Below are 22,011 nucleotides of genomic sequence, written 5' to 3'. Positions count from 1 at the left end.
CCTATTAATTGAGAAGAACGACAAAGATGATACTGGACCAAGTATCTCGATAATCACTAGGTGTGCGGATGATTCGTCACGGTACGATAATCGCGACGGGAAAGTTGGAATATCGCGAGCATCATATTGTGACCACGTGATCCAAGAATCGTGTGATTCGTTTTTAATGCAAATTTACAACATGTTTCGTAGTCTGAATATCAAAAGAAGTACATTGAGCGAGTGCTTTTATCGAATGAACTTCTAATTACCTTAAACGATGAAAGGACCTTCCTTGAAGGAACGAGATTAAAAGAAAAGGCTGCAATAAATAGACCGTCACGTTAGTAACGAGATACTCTCCGGACTCTCAAAGGCTAGCGCAATCATCGAGATACAGGCCCGTATCGCCGCCGACCATCCACCCACGTGATCGAAAACTCATCTCAGAGGAATTATTACGTCCCGCACAATCTCGAACGGATTCATCGTCCCGTCCCTGCGATCGAAACATCAAAGAAGACCTGACGTCCAGACAGCAGGCTCACAGAGGAAAAGTATCGAGTCACTTCGCGCACAGGATCTTACGCCTGCACGATCTTCGTATTGTAATTCCTGGTACAATAGAAACAATGCCGTGCATCAAAGAACGAGCGAAACACGCAGGAATGAACACCAGGAAGAAAATTCGCGTGCAAAAAAAACTGGCAACCTGTCAGGATTTGGTTATTTGCTCGACGTTCACTCGAAGACCGACCACACGACACACAACCGGAACAACGCGGACGAAGGAACGCGTGCCCTCGAGAAGGATCTGCAGAGGAATAGAAAAAGGAGAAGGAAGCGCACCTCGTCGACGACACGGCAGGACAGAGCGTGCGTCCTCCTCGTGGCAACGCGGCAGCACGTCATCCCGATCAGCAGGCGGACAAACTCAAGCGTAGAGAGGGTTGAATACGCACAAGCCGGATCACCTGTACACCGCACGGTCTTCAGGCGAGAACTGAGCCCGCGAGGGAGGGAGTACGAGAGCGACAAAGAGAGAGGACAGAGGTAGAGGATGTAGAAACGAGAAAGGGATAGTTGGAGGATGGAGGAAGAGAGAGGGCGCGCGTCGCGTCGTGTCGCGTCGCGTCGAAGCAACCCCTATCTGAAAATTCGCGGTGGTGGAAGACTTGGAGGGGGATGCATGGAGTCCAACAGCGAAGCCCAACGCGCGCTGATCGGTTAGTACGCGTGCAACGGTCCGAGGGAGGGAACCGGAGGGATACGGAGGAGGCCGACATACGGTAGAAGGGAGGCTCTCTACCGTCGACGAACGCTACCCTCTGCCCTTTCTCTTCGACTACGCTACGCCTCCTACCCTTTGCTCGTAGTGGCGCTGCTGTTGCATCGATCAGCCGTGCGCCGCCACCTCCGACACTCCCGAAATGGTCAACCCTCCACCTCCGGCTACTCCTTCTCTCTTCTTCGCTCGATCCTTCTTTCGTCTCTCTTCTGCCCATCGACTGCGTGTTGTGCAACCTGTGCCCGCCACCACCTCCGGAGTCATGCCGGCTAATTTTTTCGTTCATCTTCGTCTACGTTACCTGTCTATCTTTATCGTCCTCCTTTTCTTAACAGTCTTCTCTTCGTCTCTTTTCTTATCATCGCCATAGCACGGATTTATTACAATTTCACATCTATTAGCCCGATAAGATCGCACATTTCCCCTTCAAACATATCACGTCGCGGTTATATGACTCCGCAGCCGAGTGTTATCGTATCGCGGTAGTTCTAACACAGCTGACCTTGACTATTAAAGCACACACGTAGGATAGCTCCGTTTTGTTTCAGTTCGTCGCACTAAACCGGAATTACTTTGTCGAAGGATCGTCGATCGATCTCCGCTCTTCGACGAACCTTCTTCAACCTCTGACAGACATCCCCTAACTTCAACACCTGCTTTTTAAAAGCAACTCTCCAAGAGGGTGAAGTACAGGGTGACCTTGAAACTGGTGGAGAAAGAGAGGAATTTGGAAGGGTCGCGCGAACCTCATCCCGAAAAGGAGAGAAACAGTCTTTACGCAGCTATACTCTCTTCGTACGGCCATCCTCCTCCAGCGAAGTTCTCGAGGATCGATAACCTTGAAGACGACGTAGAATCCTCTCGACTCCCTTGACAGATTACGGGCAGATGCGAGGCGGATTCGATGCCGGATGGAGGTATTATCTTTTTCCTTTTCTTGTGGATCTCGCTTATTCTCTGGTCGCTATAAGCGTCAAGGATAGCACAACAAAGAGACGAGTATAGAAGACGATTTGCTCTTTCGGTTTAACACAAGCAACAAATTCCTTTTTTTATCTTTTCTTCCTTCTTTTCGTAGTCCTCTTGGGTTTTTATCACTTTTTATGTTCGTGCTGTAGTTACACGCGCGAGATTCTCTCGTTGCGCAGGTAAAAAGGATTGCTCGTGGGAATGATGAAACGGTAGTGGGCTATTCCAATAACAACGCGGTCAGATATGATGCATTTCGACAGAGGCAAATTTTCACTTCGCTCGCTCGCCGCCGCCGCCGCCGCCGCCGCGTTTCGATAACAAGCCTGCTTTTTCCAACGGGTCTCGGTCGAACCATTCCAAATATCGCAACTTTTTTCGTCGTATCTAACCGGTCTACGTACTTCCTGATACTTCAATATTGATAAACTACTCTTATATAAAACGTTATGTACTGTCATTCATAGATATCAAGGTACTTTCTGATTCCATATATAAAACACGACTATTGATTTAGATTATTCAGGAAACGATTAATCGACCACGATTTCGTATTCATACAAGATAACGATGCAATAATTTGTAATAAAATCACATGTATGAGATACAAGAGCAACATGATGTATAAAGAATCAAAATATTCTCAACTATTCTAACTCAAGCATATAACAAATGTTAAATATGGTCCTACTGAAATTTGAGGCTTATTAATATAACGGATAATTGATTGTTTAAATCAATTACTTTTGCAATGTCTATGGAATATATACGTGTATACTAAATATCTTGTAATTTCTTTATATTTCAATATATATTCGTACGAATTCGTTCCAAAATCTATCGAGATACCCATGGCAATCGTACGTCATAACAGCGCTAACAAAATTTCAAGACGTTTCGTGTACCACCGATAGCGTTTATAGAAGATGTCCTCACGTGTTCGAATATTTTCGTGAGCCTGCGTTTTATACAAACAGTAAACTGGAATCAATCGATGGACAAATAAAATTCATATTCGAGAACCTCGACGAACAAAAATCAAATTTTCTCTTGGACGAGAGACACCTTTGGAATTTTTCTTTCCTGGACGGTAAAAATTCAAATGTGGCGTTTAACGAGGATCGGCATGTGCATGTTATAGAGATAACTCGTAGCGAATGCAGAACGAGAACGAATTCTTCGTGGTTTTGCAACCAACCGGTTGCGAAATCGCGTCTGAACGGGGACAAACGTTCGTCGATCCCTCGGCACGTCTCTTCCACTCATCCACATTGCTCTCGTGAGTGACATGACTGGAATCCGCGTACGGGTCTGCCGAAATTCCAGACGTATCTAGCTGGATAGGCTCCCGACGTCGTCCATTTCGAGAAACCAGAGTAATAGGAGTCCAATGTGAGACGACGCCATGTACTCTACTCGAGAAATATCCAGCGAAACCATTCACCAATTTCTTTCCTTGGATAGAATTCAAAAAATTCCATGGCACGTGTTATCCATACGCATTCCATCGCGTGATTTTAATCAAACGAACATTCGCAAGAGATTATATCTAAGTAATTCCGTTCCCTTTCGTTTAAATATTTGTTCGCAAACGTGCCGCGTTTTACCTAGAAAATTTGCTTTCCGTCGGCACGTGATAGGAACTTTCAATGATGCACTTTGAACTTTATTTTCTAAATGTATCCACGTGCACACGAGAAAATATTTAACTTAGCATGTCGATAGATAGCGAAACAAACAATTCATTTGTTGAAAGATGCATAGAGAGATTTGGCGAGGATATGCGTATAATGTGTACCCGTGTGAAATCTCAAATAAAAGTAAGTCTTGAATAAAAGACTAATTAAAAGTATAATGGAAAAGCCAGAGAATTTTATGCGAATCATTAAAAAATAGAATAAGTTTAATGGGAGATTCTTGTACGAATCATAGCGACGTACAACAAATAGGTAGAGTTGGCGTATATCATTGCAATTGTAAATATAATTACAATTGCTTTTAGTTACTTCTGCTTAAAATCATAGAACATCTATTGTTATCAATAATAGCATCTGATGCATATTATGAACTTTAAAATGCATGCATTTTTTAATTTTCATTTTATATCTTCGTTGTTGCATAAAGTATCAAATGAAATAATCTTTAAATTTAAGAGATACTTTAGTCTTTCTAGTTTTGAAAGAATTATAATAACTACCCTCATTACGCTTCTTTTCGCGTTCTGTTTATTATGTAAATACATAAATCCCACATATATTCTCAGTAAAGGTATTTGCCATCATAAATTGCAGAAGTCTGATCGAAAGATTTCACGAATGGTTACAGAGCTTCTGTTTGCTTCTACAAGCACTAGCATAAAGAGCGTCGATAGTCGTGATATTCTTCCAAACTTCGCCTCGGTTCTTTTTTTTTTTCGTCGACTAGAACAGTACTCTTGAAGAACTTTTCAATTCCCCGGAAATCTCATCGAGTGGTAGGCGCTTGAGAGCAAAGCAGCTCGTGCTCGAGCCTCGCAGCTCTACCAGGTTAATTATCGAGGATTAATTTCGGGTCTCTAGCACAGGCGTCAATGGGGTAAAGGGACGCGACGAAGTCTCAATCGGACGCCTTCGTTGTGTACTAATCGAAAGTGGGAAAGAACGGGATGCTGGATGAAAAATCGAGAGGCGGCGTCATTGAACGGTGTTTTCCTTCCCAACACGTTCCCACCGTGTTCGTTTACAAATTGCTCTCTCCAAACGTTTCTCTCAGATCGCGATTTCTTTAAGCTACCGAATCGAACCTTACTGACGATGAGTTGTGCGATTTCCTTTTATAGCGTTCTACATAAAACAAAAACTTTTCTGAACAAGGTAAAGAGAATTTAATAATGGACATTTCGAAACACCATTCTAGCTTAGTATAGAATTATCTTAATGAATATAATTTAGTATTCTCGATATTCTTAACGTGAGCGCAGTGACTTTCTAGAAAGGATGATATTACGATCTTCTTAGAGGTCGCGATTCACAGATTGAGGATCTGGATTCTCCAAGATCCTCAACGATCAAACTCCTCGCGTTTCACCCTTGCTTCGGGAATAATCTGATTTAACGCCGCTATTTAAACTCTCTGTCTGTCTCCCTCTCTCTCTCTCTATACAATAGTAGCAAACGATCCAAGCGTAACTTCCAGCACTCCATATCCCGTACACTGAACGCACACTTTCCGGGCCATCGATTTCCCATTTCCTTCGAACTGCCTGCTCTGCTACTCTAATCCCCCTAATTAAGGTTCACGCGCTAAAACGACCGCGTTATCTTCGTATCGATACTTTCTCTACCTATAGACTCGCGTTCGATTTATGCTCGAATTCCACCGCACCGATTTCACACTTTCGCGTTATTCCCACTTGGGAATAAAGAGACACGATAAATTGCAAATAAATCGTTGTCGTTTCAACGACGGAAAAGGAAACCGAGATCGATAACTTCGTTCGACGTTCTATAGACTCTTGACGCCTATTCTTTGCTCCCAGTATACACTCTTTTGTGATCCTTATTCTACTGAATTCGTTCCCATTAATTTCATTGGGACCAGGTCGGCTATAGTTGTCACCGGTTACGCGTAACAATCTGTTGACTGCTTTTTACCTTTCCTGAAGATACGATTGTTACGCCAATGTTCGGCTTCAATGGTACCTTTTGCCTACGAGACGAATCGGATCGAACGTGTTCCTTCTCAATGGCAGCCTGTCCCTCAGGAACTCGTTCGTCGACGTCTGACTCTGACGAGAGTCAGGTGAATCTGCGAGTCTCGTATTTAAGTACATCAAGATCGATCTCCTTTCATAAACCACATCGGAGAGATCTTTCTTTCTTTGAGACAACAAATGTGACGCGACACACTGAGATTCTTATCGGTACATAACACTCATTGGTAACGACTCGTTTAACGACGATATCGCACGATACTATCGATTAAATCTATTTTTCTAACTCGAAGGACCAAGCGTGAGCAAATTTAGAGCCGGGTGAAAATAACAAATGCAAGTGATTGCTGAGAATCATTGCTCGTTAACCTACTCTACGTGTTATTGTTGTAAAAAGACGATCTTCCCTCATCATCAAATATGTATGTTCACGATCGGCATAAACTCGCAAGTTATTAGTAAACATTTTACGACTACTTTACGATTTTCTCACGAATATTGTATCTAAAAAAGTTACCAACGGTTTTCGAAAGCTACAAAAGTAATTTTGTATATCTACAATACTGTCTTTCCAAGGGATGTACTCGTTTTACAGAGCATGTTTGCGAGTATTATGCAAGCGGATAATAAACAGACGAGAAACTATTCGCCACACCAGCGATGACATACCTTAAAAGAATGTAGAGCTTCCAGCATTCAAAATGGTTGTTCGTTTCTCTGTACCATAAGATTTAGGAAGATAAAACAGCAGGCACCAAAGGGTGCTGTAAATTAAACTCTCCTGAGTACTGCATCGTGCAGGAAGAAACTAACTCGGCAAAATTCTTTTCCTAATTAGTTGTACTCAGAAGAAAGGGGTGAAACAATTAAGAGATATGGAACAATTACGCGCAATATTCTATATAACAGACCCTCGATGCTATTAGACTTGACGATTAAACCAAACTCCAACCTAGTTTTAACTCCTTGCATTATAATGTCAAGTACACTCGTGCAACAGATTATGGTTCCAGTTGAACAAAGACAGAAGCTTAATTTCAACGCTAAATAAAGCTTCAATTCTTTAACAAGGATCTACAAATATGAATAATGTATACTGTTTTATTATTTTGAACCTGATATCGTATTATAACAGTGAATAGTCGAATCTTACTTAAACACCTATTTATCTCAGAATCGTAAGGCAAAGTGTTAACGTAGTTCAAAACGTAGAGTTTGCTGTACGTAGACGATTATCAACTCTAACAGGCAATGCAGAACAAAAACTATAGATATGTCCGAAATATCAAGCATTCTGTGTCTTAACGTAGTTTCATACGCACGACTTGGTCTCCCATCATCTCACGGGCCTATTGGCCCGGTTCAGTTCGATTGATCGACTACGGCGTTCTGATTGCACCGAAGAAATGCACTCTCAAAATGGACGTGGCTCTTGGACATCGGCCAGCATGATATTTCGAAGATGAGTCGCGTTTTTCTCATCTGACGTTGCCGGTAGGAAAAAGTCCTAGAGAAAATTGAAACCTCCTGGTACGTGACTCTGCCGTGACTCGTCTCTGCTACCTACGTAAATAACGGAGGATTCGTTGCCCTGCTGCGATACACAATTCCCTCTACTGAGATTTCACCGCCACGATCTGAAGATACGGGAAGAGAAAACGTCGTTAGTGACTTAGCGTTTCGTCCGGCATGAAAGATCGCTTTTTCTCCAAAGAGAATCGTAAGGAGATTTGCTGACACGTTGAAACGATCCATCCACGTTTCTGATAGATTAGAAAAATTTGTTGGATTGTTGCTTTCGATGGTATCGAGAAACAAGAGGAAAAACACGTGTGCGAAAGACCATACGTTGTAATTACTATTGTTTATTCCTTAGTCGCAGATCATTTGTCTCTGATGAAATTCATCGAAATCGATGATCTATGATAATTTTCCTCGTACCAAAAAAAGTTTATACAAACGCTTAAGATTTAACATCTGACCATAAAAATTATTTGAAAGGCTAACAGCAGAGCCATCGTGTACATCGTTAAATCTCTCGCGAGTGCTTAGAAACTTTTGCAGCTAAAGTGTTGCTATTACACCGTACAGATATTCGTATTATTCTACAGTGGATACCATAAACGACGGACGCAACAGCTGCTTTGTTCGCGAGTGTTAAATAGGATTAGACGACACGCGCGAAACGAATATTAAACAAAGAGCAACCTTTTCAAGTTTCCCCTTTATTTCACCCGTGGAATTTCGTCTGTCTGGCGCAAAAAAGATTTTCGAACGTAGTGGGTATCCACGCGATAGCGAAGCGTTTCACAAATCCATGAAGCGCACTGATGAAATTGGCGGGGTAGCCGTATGTATCTCTGGTCGGCATAGAAAGCACGCGGCTGCACCCTACGAACTCGATAAACGAATTTCAGGTAAAAGCGGCGTTCAATTCGCTATCAGATCCGTCTCGAAGTCGAAGGTCTCTGCGTCAGTCTAGTCCGATCTTCCCTCTCGATCGATTCCTCCATATTCCGTGATATTGCTGGTTCAATCTATCCCGGTAGTGCAATCGTGTACGTCGCAGTTGGAATAGATCATCGATTATCGATCGCCGAGACCCGAACGTGAAAGGAACTTCTCATTCGTGCACACGGGGGAACACGACCTGTTCCGGGTCAAAATTACTGGACGACTTGCGCTGTAATTTATTCCGAGCTCACCCTCGTGGATCACTCGCCTTCTGACCACGAGTTTCTCGAAATTTAGATTTAAAGCGGTTTAGATGAAAAATCGAAGGATTCGACGTGGTCCCTTATTTAAGGCATAAAATGTTCCCGGCATTCGGAGCGAGTTATACAGCACACTTTTTACCCATTGTATATCCACCAGACCTCGGAAATCCTGTTCCATTTAAAAATCATTTTACCCTCGTCAATACATATACCACGATAGACCGCGATCCAGAACATGGTTCTTTCTCTCGGTTCGTTTTAATCGAACGCAAAAAGGTAGCGAAGAGGTTCGAAAGCGAACGACCACAAAGGCGGTCGGAAAGCTCGGCGGAAAATGGTTCCGCGAAATGGCTGGAGTTCTCCACGAACGGGATATTTCTAGTTTCAAACACGGCGCTGGCATTAACGATCGGACGTATTGCTCGTTACCGCAGTACCGCTTTATCGTTCGCGAGATTTATGTCAAGTGTATCGAAAGACTCGGGCATTTTTATTTGATCGAGATAATGTCGACGTCGCAGCTCCTTTGTTCCTCGCTACAGTGGCCGATTCTACGGACCGGGCCACGACCAGTTATCGAGAGTTATCGAGCACAGAGGGAAGCTTCTTTCTCCTCGTTTCTTCATGGGATTTGCCCGAGCCAAGGAGCGCCTCGATGCACTCCGATGTCACGCTTCGATATACCCGGCCCCCTGCGTCGAGACGATAATTGCATCGTCGAAAGTCTTACCTTTCCTTCCTTCTATTTTTTCCCTTCTTTCTATTATCCTTCCTCTTTTCTTCCTCGTTTCCGTTGATTAATTAAAATCCGTGCGGAATCTTTTCCCCTCTCGGTAACTCACGATGCTCCGAGAATTATACACACGGGAACCGCTTTCTACACGTAGCGAGCGGAGAAAGAAATTACAGAGGAACTCGTGTCACGTTTCTTCCTGTGCTCCGCTTTCGACATTTTTTACCGACTAATAAACGCTCGTTAATGAGCATCGGTGATCTATCTCCTTCGTGTTCCAAATGGAGAAGTTCAGTAGCGCGGGAACTCGTTAACGCGCGATCAAATGTGATGTGGAGAACTTATGCAAAGGACCCAACGAGCTAATCTTTCTTCGTTTTCAAAGACGAAAGAATGCTTCTGCCGGTGAAACGCGCTCGATGGACGTCCCAGCAATTTCAAGAGAATTAGTTTCGGTTTCTACGCCTTAATAACTGAGAAATTATGGTTGTGGTGTAGATACATCTTACTCGAGGTACAGAGAAGATGAAGTCGTGAGGAAGAAGCCGACGTTGGAACAGAGCTAAATCTACCGGTCGTCCGACGACTTTTTTCGCAGCCCACTTGGAACCGTACCAACAAAATCCCGCGACTATATGCGGTGAATCGAAAAAAGGGACACGAACTGCACCGACCGAGGGAAAAATTTTATTACCATCCGACATCCCTTAGCCGTGTTTTCCGATAGTATTAAAACACGGTCGCGAACAAGCCGCGGACACGCTCCAGAATTTGGCCCGTCTTCAAAAGAATTGGCTTACTCGTTTTTTCTTTCCTTTTTTCTTTTTTTTTTTTTTTTTTATTCTCCGCTGAATGTTAAATATTCTGACCGGAGTTTCGTTCGCGAAATCCAAACAAGTCTACTATTGGTTCGCATTAACGGAAGTGTACATAGCTTGTTTAAAAAGTAATAAGATTCTCAATATTTTCATTTAAGTAGTGATAAATTCATTCATTAGTAACTGATAATTCATTTTATTCGACGCGTGTTTGTTCAATGTAAATATAAAGCTGAAAATGATTAACTAATAAGTGAATAGATTTCTATAGTTGCAGCGTCCTTATTACGAATCTTTGATTGGAATTTGGAGTCTTAGGAAAGTAATTACAGAGAACCAAATCAGGCGAATATAGTGAATTCTTATAAAAAAAATCTCATACAATATACTTTAATCATTATAGTATTATATATTTGATATTCATAGAATATTGATAGTAATATATATAGACATAATTTCAAAACAATCGTCAAAATTTGTGGATAGCATCTACATAAAAACTAAACAAAGATTTGATTACATTTCAATTAAACTGGCTATATCACAGTATAATATCACGATTAAAGCCAATAACAGTAGTGCCGGCTCAGACACTGTCCGATTCCACTTATTCTATCGAATATAGTAGGAACACTCCAACACAAATTTGGAAATTTCCAACACAAATTGAACGCTATTTAAATTAATACGAAAGATTATCGTCAATGATTATCTTCAAGACAATCATTATTACAGTATTATAAGAATAACGCGTCAATTTCTGAATTCTAAATAGGATGTTCCTCGTTTCTGTTCATTTATTTTTAGCAACTATTTCGTCTATTATATGTTTGACATTCATGAATAATTGATATACATAAAATAACAGTGAAAATTGGTAGATCGCGTTTGCTCAACGATTTAAGAAAATACAAATCCTGCTATTTTTCAGTCTGTGTGAGCGAGAACTCGACACGGAGAAAAATGACAAGCTCGAAAGTTTGAAACTCGCCGGAACAAAGATTACTATGACAATGCACTTGTAACACAGAACGTTCATAATACGGACGTGGTTTTTAGATAGGAGAAAAATTCGGTCGGCCATCGATTCTTGCATTGGAGGAAAAGTTTCACGGACTGGTTACAGCGGTGATTACTTTTCTTATTCCGGGAGTGGCGCCTTTGTTCCGGAGGTGGCAAACTTTGCCAAACACGCGATCCGTAAAGATGAATCGATGCGAGTCCTAAGTTTTCTCAGCCAGTGAGCTTCTCTTTGGATTCGTCGCCGAATACACGAGTCTCGTCCTCTATGAAGTCGCGATTGTCTAGATTCAAAAAACAACCAACGTTGAAATTAATACTTCATTGTGGAAGTTCCCAATGAGATACAAAATATTTTCGACAAGTGAGAATTTCCAAAAATGGCCGTTTTAACAATCCAATAGAATGAAATCCAATCCGGTATCAATAGTCTATGTTCAGAAGAACACAGTATGTCACGACCAGATTATTTCTCTTTTTAATCATTTCGTATTAAAATACCATCTTTCTAGCTATTAAGTAACGCAAAAATCAAGCAGTCAACTAGCATATTTTCCCCACATAGTCCTCGACTAACACCACGTTAATAGGGAATTTAATATAAACAGATACAACCGGAAACATAATTCTAAATACTTTACTGGCTGTGTATGCGATATCAAAGTGCTTATACTTGTTGATGAACGAGCGAGTAAGTAAATACATAATTAAAACAGCGAACTCGACACAACAGAATAAGGATACCGTGGATTCCAGAGTTGCAAGTTCTTTCCGCGTCCAGCTGCGAACCGCGACATCCCGTAAACTTTTCAATTACCACTACCTCCGAGGTAGAATGCTGTCCGACATCGTTTCCAAGAAGAAACCGAATTCTTTCTTTTGTTAGCACAACTTTCACCTGTGCCCCGAGTCCCGTTGGACGATCGAACAATAAAAAAGAAAATAAAAAAGGTAGCAGAACTAACTAGATTCGTCTCGACGAATCAACACGCAGCGCAGATTCGTAGAGAGAATGAGACGATGCTCGCGCGTGAATTCGACGAGAAAGCACGAATGAAAGGCCGACCCTAGGCAGACGACGATCCAGGATAATCTTCCTGATCCGTTTATGCCGCGGATTTCGATTCACCGGGGAAGGTCTCGCGAGATATTGTGTCCTCGTTTGCGATTCACGAATTCTAATCGTGCCAACAATGCCCGGATTAAGATGCATAAACGAACCTATCCGATCATTCCCCGTTTCCCATTCAACAAGATGAACTTACACTGACTGCCGCTTGTGCACGGAATTCTGCGCTTTGGATTTTCGCGCGGCTTCAATACCTGCTGATAAGAATAACGCCGGTATTATTGGGAAGCGATCATGGGAATTGACGTTCGTTTTCGTTGCCTGTCGAGAAATCAGCCGGTTCATTAAGAGCAATCGGTTGATAGTGCGAATTAAGAGCGCACGCCAGCTTGATCAACTGAATAGATGATTCGTGATCTTATCAGCCGTGGAAACAGCCACGTGCCACGAGGTTCATTGAGGCAGGCGATACAGAATACTGATAGAGAGCTCTGAGCAATTTGTCATTGCTTGTACAATGCGTACGAATGATACATACAAATGAATGAATTTACGGATCGACGCGTGTGGCGAACTGTCGGTGAAAGATATCCGTATCATTCGTACATGACTTTTATACAAGTGTGTGTATATTTTTCAGAGATCACAAAAGTATTTAAATAGTCCATTATCCATTGTATCAACTAGCCTATATACTTAAAACGTATCGTAAGATGTAAGACGTACTGTTAGTATATTAATTTTCCAATAAATATATGTTTACATATCTTGTAATTTTTGTATATTATACATTTTCAGATTGGTTTCAAATTTTACCTATTACATTCCACATTCCTATTACATTATATTTTAACCATTACATTCGTGTATCGTTAAAACGCTAATAAAATTGCAGAGTGTTTTATACAACATATACAATACGAACGTAAAAGCTTTTTATGGCAAATATTCAAGTACTTTCGTGAGCCAGCAATCTTACACATGAGCGAATTTGCGGATCGTACGAGCAATAAATGGCCGATAAACATTACCAGTAGAATCTTCTCTTAAAGTTACGTTTACCAGTATGTAATCTTACTAACCGACACGAGAGACGTCAATGGTGTTAGAACGCGCAAATTGCAACAGTTTATGAGAAACATAAGAGGATATTACGTCGATGGAGCGCTACATGTAGCACACGGATCCTGCCATTGAAGACCGTCGTGGCGCTCGTAAGAACAGTCTCACGGATGGTAGACGCAATCGAGGCGACCGATGAATAATTCATCGACATTAGATTCTTGATAAATTTCCGCCGGGGAAATTACTTTCGCGGTCAAATCGCCCGTAAAAGATGCGCGCTCTATCATCTTCGCGAACCAATCGTCGGTAGAACCGCAGATAGAATCATTGATAGAACGGTTTATAGAACCGTGCGCAGAATTTTTCATGGACTCAACGATAGAATAGAAATACATGTAATAAGAAAAATGGAAAAATCACAAGGAATAGAATAATATTATGGAAAGCATAAAGATAACGATATCGGTGAGAATGCATCACCTAACGTAACGCTCAGACACTTTAACGTAGAGAATAAGAATTGGTAGAAATGACCACTGCGCGTTTCTTGATCGCTATCACGATAGGAGCTCGTCTCGTGGATAGGCGTCAATCATCGTGCCAATCGTAACATCCGGCGGTGTCAATCAGTCGAACAATACTTTCGATCGTGTATGGTCGACGAGAGTTTCCATGATGTTCGACGATAGATTTCAAAGAACGTCGTTCCCACGAGTGATATTAATCGACCATGCTCGTGTTGCTACGTTTCGGATGTCGACAGATCGTTTAATCCCATTGCAAGATCCACTCGAAGGATATATCGGAGAAAAAATGTGCAACACGTAATTCCATGCAGAGAACGGAAGTACGGCAGAAAGACAACGAAAAGGTTGGCCAGATGTAACCACGAATACGATAACGTCGCGAACGCTGACTCAGCGACAAGGTATTTTAATGCAGCGCGATTATTTATAACAGCGACCGTCGTAAATTGTATCGCGTAAAATATGAAGGCTGCATTACGCGCACCACTACAAATAATTGATGAGTCGGTGAACTGTTCTTATCGGAAATTAAACGTCGCCAAATTCGTGGCCATGTGTTACGTTCCCAGTTTTCACTTTTTGTCCTTCACTTTGCACTTTGATAACGCTCTTTTGCGCGTTATTTTATCAAAGAGGCGTACAATGACAAATTGCATTCGCCTGAAAGTTGCTTTAAGTATTTAATTGACATAACTAAAGCTCACCGATTTTCCCAACTTACGATTCTTCATTTATTCCGTCTTATAGCTATAAAATCATCAAAGAATTTTTCATTTTCGTATGATAATGTGATAAGAAACAAACTATATCGTATCCGTAAATCGTGTTAAAAAACGATTCATCCTTCTCATCCCCAGAAGATTATATTCACCAGAAAAAGACAAAACGCGCTAGGAAACTATTTTAATCTTGTCTTACAACAGGAACTCAATACACAAGAAAATGAAATTCTAACAATATCGTTTATGAGTTTAACTGCTCTATACGTAACTCTAAGGAGATTTTATCGTACCGTATCTTATGCCTCGTACGTGTGTAAGAACCAAAAACTTTAGCATGGCTTTATAGTCAATGTGGTAGATCACATTCGGATAAATAGATTCACTCGACGACAGTTCATTTAATTGGATAGTAACTATTTATTTTTCCGCTACCAATTAAAATTTCTACTCTGTACCATATTTCTAAGAACTCGGACGGTTCGTAACGAGAAAGAACAGCGGCGTCTTCGCCGTGATTTAGGCTACCTTTTAATGAGGCCTCCGTCACAAAGTTATCGAGCAAGGCTCGCGTAGAACAGAAGGAAATTCCGTGAGAGACAGCGTCGAATGTTCGACGAGCACGAAATTAATTGCTCGTCACGGCCCGTTCCCCTTTGCCGCACACGGAGCTCGGGATAAAGTGTCAAGGGAGAGGGCTTCTTCATGCTCGCGAGATCCTCTCGTCTCATCTCGAGCCTTCGCGCGCTTGACAAAGTGCATATGAAATATAACGAGAATGTGGGATGCGCCTGCATCCCGTGGGGCAATTTCGCACGAACACGTTATTACTCGAAGAGGAGGTGGGAGAAGGGGGAGGTCCAAGAACGTACGGTAAATTTACCATTCCTTCGTAGCGAATATAAAATTTTCCTAATCGAAGCTTCTTCGATCTTGTTAACGTAAGCGAGGTGTAATTACGGCAATATATTTACGGCCCGATAGAGGCTTATGATGTTGCAGTTAATTATGACAGATAGTAAAGGATTATTCGTATTTGTAGATCAACGGTTTGGAAAATTTTAATTTGGACTAATAGTCCAAAATTTATTGAGATATATGTGATAATAAATTCTGATTATGCAATTATTTTGACAATAGATTCTGAGGCGATTCGCCAAGGTTATTCAAATTCAATTGGCAGCTTGAAAAAAGGAAAGAAAGTATACTGATTATTCGTATTCAAATCCAAATTTATATTTTATATATGCATATTCTAATCGGTATGGATTTATGATATTAAATTTTAGAAATAGCGCAGAAATATTAGAAAGAATTGAATCAAAGACTTTACGCTATACTATTCTACGGAACAACGATGCAATATACATAGTTCGTGATTAACAATGTAATAAAAAGAGGATCTCAAATATCAAAAGTGAGAAAGAAAACTATTATGCATGCAAACAAGTATATCGGTAGATTGTTACATAATCCATATACTTTAGCTAAATTACTGTACCCTGAGAAGTAACTGAATACACTGAAACTCAATTGTCTTGAAGCTTTGACCAATAAACACAAATTCTAACACTACTCAGTATGGCATATCGTAACTTGATAAACATACGAACTAATGGACAAAATTCGTACAGTCTACCACGGTATACATTATAATCAAAACTAAAACGCTTGTTTAATATAATCCTGTAATAGTAAAAACATGACAAACGATACGCGAAAACAACCTTGTAAGAATATAAACGTGTTCTAAATTTCATTCTATAATTTGATTCACTTTACTCGATTTAAGTTACTTATTATTCATAAACATCAATTCGAAGTAAGATAGATCTTACACAAGTTGTCCACAATTGTTTCGTAACAGAGAATCTTTCGACGTTCGAATTTTATTAGCAACAGGATAGGAGACACGATAAAAATGGAAAAGCGGAGAAACGTTAATGCATTCGTTTCCAATTTCTCTTGGCCAAGCTTTTGCAATTAGCCCGATTTCACGGATAGTGTTTAATATTAAACGCGATGACGCGGCGTGAATCTAATGAATTCATTTATCACGGCTCACTTATCCCTTCGATCGAGTTTCTACTACGAGTCAAGTCAGGTATTCTCGTCTTCTCGGTTCCTCTCTACGTACCGCAATTTCCCGGGTACTCGTATATGGCCACTGTTTTACGGTAAAGTACTCACCTGCAACAGAAAAGAAATATCGATATCGATTATTAAAACGTTCCTCGAGACAGAGTAGCTCGCGACACGCGCACGCATGCTCCCCGTTTTATTACATGTCCGACTGTATGCACCATTGCGTAAACCAGCTGTTGCAGAGAGCCCGTAAATTCTGTTCTAGAGTACATCCGCCGTTTATCGTTTGAATAATAATGGAACAGAATGGAGGAAAACGATGTTTGTAACCATAATTCAGAGGTTAAGATGTTGAACGATGTACGTGATGAAAAATACAGAAATAATATTTTCTATAATAGAAGAGGACGAATAAAGCTTTAAACGATGTAAGTGCTAGAGGTCAGTCGGAGTTGATATACGAATACGCCACTTTTATCCTTCTTTTTCTATGGAGTAATAGGTTTTGCACCAACGAAAATGCATTGATATATTTTTCGATTAAGTAAGACAATGATTTTACAAACTTCAATTTATTACAAATGTACATATATGATGGAACTATCATGAAGGTTTTATATAATTATTTTAAGAAATTGATATCGTGATTGTTTCGATTCTGTTTTGTTAAATATTTCAACTTTAAATTCAACAGCTGTATTTAACAAAAAGAAAAATTGAATGAAGTACCACGTTTTTATAAATTTATTTAAGAGAAGCTGATCTGTGGCAATATTTTCATACATAGAAGAACAGCCCAGCAGAGCGCCAATCGACGGTTGAAAAATGATAACGATCAAGTGTTATTTTTCGCGCCTCACTATGTCACATCGTGCAAGATAGTAATCGTTAATCACCGGATAAATCAATTCACGGTTCGATTAATAATCCCATCGCTTCGGATTTACGCAACTGCATCGGGCTACCTTCACCCTCTCATCGTCCCTTTCCTTAATGCATTTTACACCCCTTGCAGGGGAATGACGCGGAATGCAAACCAACTGGAACTTTTCATTTCCTGTTATCGTTCCGGTTGGAACGCTGACCCCGAATGGCGACAAAACATTGTTATGACTGAGAGGATAAATCCAACAATGCCGCGAGAATGGAATTTTAACGGGAGGTGGAAGCTCGCTAATTTCAATTAACCTTTCACGTTAAATCCGAGAGAAAAGAAGGGAAAGGTCACGCGCACGAGGGCGTTCACGTCAGTACACGCCATTTACAACGATATTTTTACGCTTTCCCCTTTCGTTCTTTCTCGACTTTCCAAAAGAACGATAATCGAAACAGGTAACCTCATAGCCTCAACCTTTCGCCTGCGTTGTAAACTCGATAAAACTTTTTCAAAAGGAAATGGGAGAAAAAAGAAAGATTCCAATTCCCACGCGTAATCGAACCTCGATACGATTCGTCGATACAGAGGGATATGTAACCACATCCGCTGAAAGCAATCGAACAACGTAAAAACTTTCAAAAACAGGCTACGAAAGCGTTGCCTGAACAGTGAAATATCACGCTATCCGATGTCCCCGCGATTCGAAGGCAACGCGAAAATCTTACGATACTCGAGTATCGATAAGCCAAACGAATAAAGTCTACGAGAAAATATCGTCGACCATTAAAGCAGCGGAGGACAAGGAGGGGGAAAAAAAAGAGGAGAATGGAGCGGACAGGAGTGGCAGTCGTTTATCAAACGCGTTTCCAGGGGCGTCAAGCGCGGAGACGTACTTTTTAGCGCGTGACATCAGCAGATCTATTAGTCACGGGCCTGACGATGAGTTCTGTCGGTTGACGGCAGCCGCGTGCGGCAATTACGTCGAATCTGGAAAGGAAGCGACGTCTCTACGTAAGGGCAAACAATGCCAGGCTAACGTTGCCCGTGTTGGAAGCCTTTCATTAGAGTTTAACGAGAAAAGTCGAGCGAGCCGACTCTTCACGTGCAGAACTTAACCGAATCGTCTTTCGTCGAAGCGTCGAAATAAATAACATCCAAGGAAAATAACGACCGGCAAAGAAGAACGAACAAATTACGAAACTTGCTGTAATTAACTCGAGAAGATAGTGGAGAGCCTTCGATATTAATTAAAATACTGTTCTGTTCTATCTAAATCGATTTAATCACAGAAACGTCATACGATCCCATTGATGACAGCCGAAGAAATAGCAGCCGTAGGCGTGTCCTGAGCTAAGATCGTTGGAACGAGGTAAATCCGACTTAACGTGTACAATAGTCTCTTTTTTGGGAGAAAAAGAGCGAGCTCGTTTTGCTGTCCTTTCTCCAATCGGGAAACTAAAGCAATCCGGTAACGAGAATCTCGTGAATATTTTATTCGAGCCGTTTTTAAAGAAGAAGCAGAAGCACCGTTCGAACGTCGAATTTACGCAATAAACCACGCCTCGGGTTTGCGTCTCTTAAGCTGGAAAGTTCGATCGGCATCCTCGATTCATAAGGACGACAACGACAGCGTGAATGGAATAACGAATTCAACGATGACCAATCTCAGAAGTCGAAGGCTCGATGACGCTATGGGTTAATGTACACGTATTTGCGACTCGTGCAACTCGATACGCAGACACGCTTCAACGAGATCGTAGAAATCGCTATGGTAAATTAGGCGATATAGAAACATATAAAACTTTATCGAGCATTCGACTCTTCATTTTTATTACCAAACGATTAAAACGTTGTAGAATCGTTTTAAACTTTCCTTCGATGTTACTACTATCCTATCATTTTAATTTATCCAACCTAATGAAGCAACTCGATATCGACGAACTTTATCAATACCATATAGATAGAGGAAATTCTAACAAATCGATACCAATGTAAATTATTTTAATTTAATGTAAAACACGCCAACGTTCTGCATTAAATTAGACCAAATACAGATCGTCCAAGATCCCAGAATATCCACAATTCCTATCTCGAATGCCACTAATCTCGAACAAGTCGTCCAATAATCCCCTTTGGAAGCGTTCGATAATCGAGCAATAACGTTGCTGGGTCTCTGACAGAGCGATGGGCGCGCCGCTTCCTCCGTTTATATTTAAATGATCATCGGTTACTGCTTCGCAGGAAGCAACTTCTAAATGTACCTTCGCGAAAGTGCACCTTCCTGTATGGTCGATGCCTTCCATTTTCCTGCACAGGTAGATCATGCGGTCCCAGGTTCTCCCTCGACAACGAACTCACTAGGATCCCCCTGAGAGTCGCAAGGGTACTGCTCGGAATCTCTCTGTTCATGTCGTCAGCTCCCATATCATCGACGTTTCATTAACACTGACATGTCGCCGCTAATATTCGTTGATCCTCGTACGAATTATTTGAAAAGAAATAACACCAATTCCTCGAATATTCCGTGTCGATGGATTAAATTTCGCGCGCTTGGAGATGCCTAGTGCGCTTCGACAAAGCGAAGCGACCCGATCTCCTCCGATCAAACGATCGATACTTTAATGTCACCGCGTGTGGACCACGCTCCACGTTGTTGATGATTCTATTTATTTCCAGATGAAACGGAAAGTCAACGTAAATAAACGGAAGTGTGGGAAGGAAGAGTCACACGATCGTTAACAGTGAGTCGTCGAGCGAGAACGCGATCGTCACGTAACAGAGCCGCCTCTTTTCGCCGTGATGCCCGTAACTGGCTTCTTCATAGGCCATCGCCGACGACCAACAGCAGCGACGGCACGTTACGTCACCATGTAAATTTAATCGGCTGTTTAGCGGCTGATGGCTCGCGCTAAAGGTCGCGTGCGGGCGTAGGTTCGCGGTGCTGCATACGAGGCTCGACGCAGGCTATCGATCCGGCTGTCCACGGCCTGTGTCCCCTCGGAAAACCGACACCATCCTCGTCACGATTAGAAAGTACCTTTCTCCTAGATCGATTTAGAAACTCCGCACTTTTCACCCGGGAAAACATCGACGAGCGCCGCGACTCGTCGCAACCAACCACTTTGCTGTGTTCCTTCGAGCCTTCGTGTAGTACACGTGTTCACGTATGTACACTAAAAACAGTAGGTAACCACGTGATTGCGATTCGTGAAACGATTTCAAATTTCCCGATACCAGTGATACACATAAGAATCGTTTCCACTTTTATATGTAACTATATATAGATATATGCACTTGTGTACCGTATCATACGGTACCACTTTGTATTCGATCACAAAGGTTTAAACGAACGGCAGAAGAGTTTTGCGGTATCGATTGAGAATTGTAGACGAGAGAGTGTCGATTTTCAAATGGAATCACGATCGCGGTAACAAGACGTCCCTGTGGAACATGCTCGACCGTGTGACTGACTTGCTCGAGAAGCCACAGGTCCCTCCTTACTCGTCGCAAGTCTTTCTTGCTCCTTCTACGAGTCTCTCCCACCTCTCTGTGTCGGTCTGATTCGACGACGGACAGTTGTGAGCTCTGCGTGCACCTTGGACAGCGTGCCGACTGTCTGTTTCAAAGGAGTGGGAATCGATGTTTCCATTTTCTCGTACACCACGCTCGAACAGCACATACGATGTATGTATGAACAATTACGAGCCGTGGTTGTATAACTACTCGGTTTCTTTAAATAGATTACTTCTGTTTACACGTTGTTATCCACCAGGCGCCATTGTTGAAAGACAGTATTAGGAGAAACAATATTACGCTTTCTGCGTCGTTCTTTGTTCTAAGTAACTTTTAGTTACTCTGGTAGACACAGCCAGTTTAGCGGTGGAATTAGAGATAGAAATTCTGGAAGGAGAAATTGCTCGGTGAGTGCCAAGTGCTCTAGGTTCGAGTTCCGATCCAGTAAACATGGTCGTCCGTTTTTTGCCAACGCTGCCTTCGTTACCTCGTTTCTGCTCTTATCGATTATTTTGTTGCATTTCAAGTGTTCTGAATGCCACTTAACGGTTTATAGTTTTAGACGCTCGACATATTATGGATAGATAACGAGGTAAGATACATGGCGATTCGTATTTCATCATTCTTGACTAGATATCTCATATTTATCACATGCATAGAGAGAAATTCTAAGTCAATAATGAGTGATAACAGTCGGTAATAAATTAACTTGTTCTTCGAGGAGACGAATTAACATGTTGTCTGAATTTCTAATCGCTTGGATATAACCGTTTCTTTATCTAATAATCAGTCGTAATATTTCTGTTGGGAATAAATCATGTCATACTTGTATTTGCGAAGATTAAGATCAATCTGAAGTTTCTATAGACACAAGTAAAGAAACATAGCTCAAATGAGGCTGCATTTTATCTATCAAAAATTCTAACAAGTATTCTACTTCG

General features: G+C 41.5%; 1 protein-coding gene across 25 annotated transcripts in view; it reads right to left on the bottom strand.

The window, feature by feature from the left end:
- The window catches only part of LOC100648046 (MAP7 domain-containing protein 1), a 197,327-nt gene that overhangs the window by 67,991 nt on the left and 107,325 nt on the right, over nucleotides 1-22,011 (bottom strand). For 4 of the 25 annotated variants that reach the window (XM_012319974.3, XM_048414394.1, XM_020867133.2 and 1 more), the window contains exon 1: nucleotides 829-984. The exons of 14 other annotated variants lie outside the window; for them this stretch is intronic. Coding sequence is in view for 3 of the 11 variants with exons in the window: in XM_020867144.2 (XP_020722803.1) it covers nucleotides 19,819-19,981 (163 nt within the window). In the remaining 8 variants the exon portion in view is untranslated. Of the gene's footprint in view, nucleotides 1-828; nucleotides 985-19,818; nucleotides 21,056-22,011 lie in introns of those variants that run through there. 7 more of the 25 variants (XM_012319998.3, XM_048414397.1, XM_048414398.1 and 4 more) reach the window with 4 other exon arrangements.

The sequence above is a fragment of the Bombus terrestris genome, chromosome 2 (genome assembly GCF_910591885.1).
Source record: "Bombus terrestris chromosome 2, iyBomTerr1.2, whole genome shotgun sequence".
NCBI classification, from domain to species: Eukaryota; Metazoa; Arthropoda; class Insecta; order Hymenoptera; family Apidae; genus Bombus; species Bombus terrestris.
Note: the sequence above shows the minus strand (reverse complement) of the source record. Positions and strands in the feature narration are given on the sequence as shown.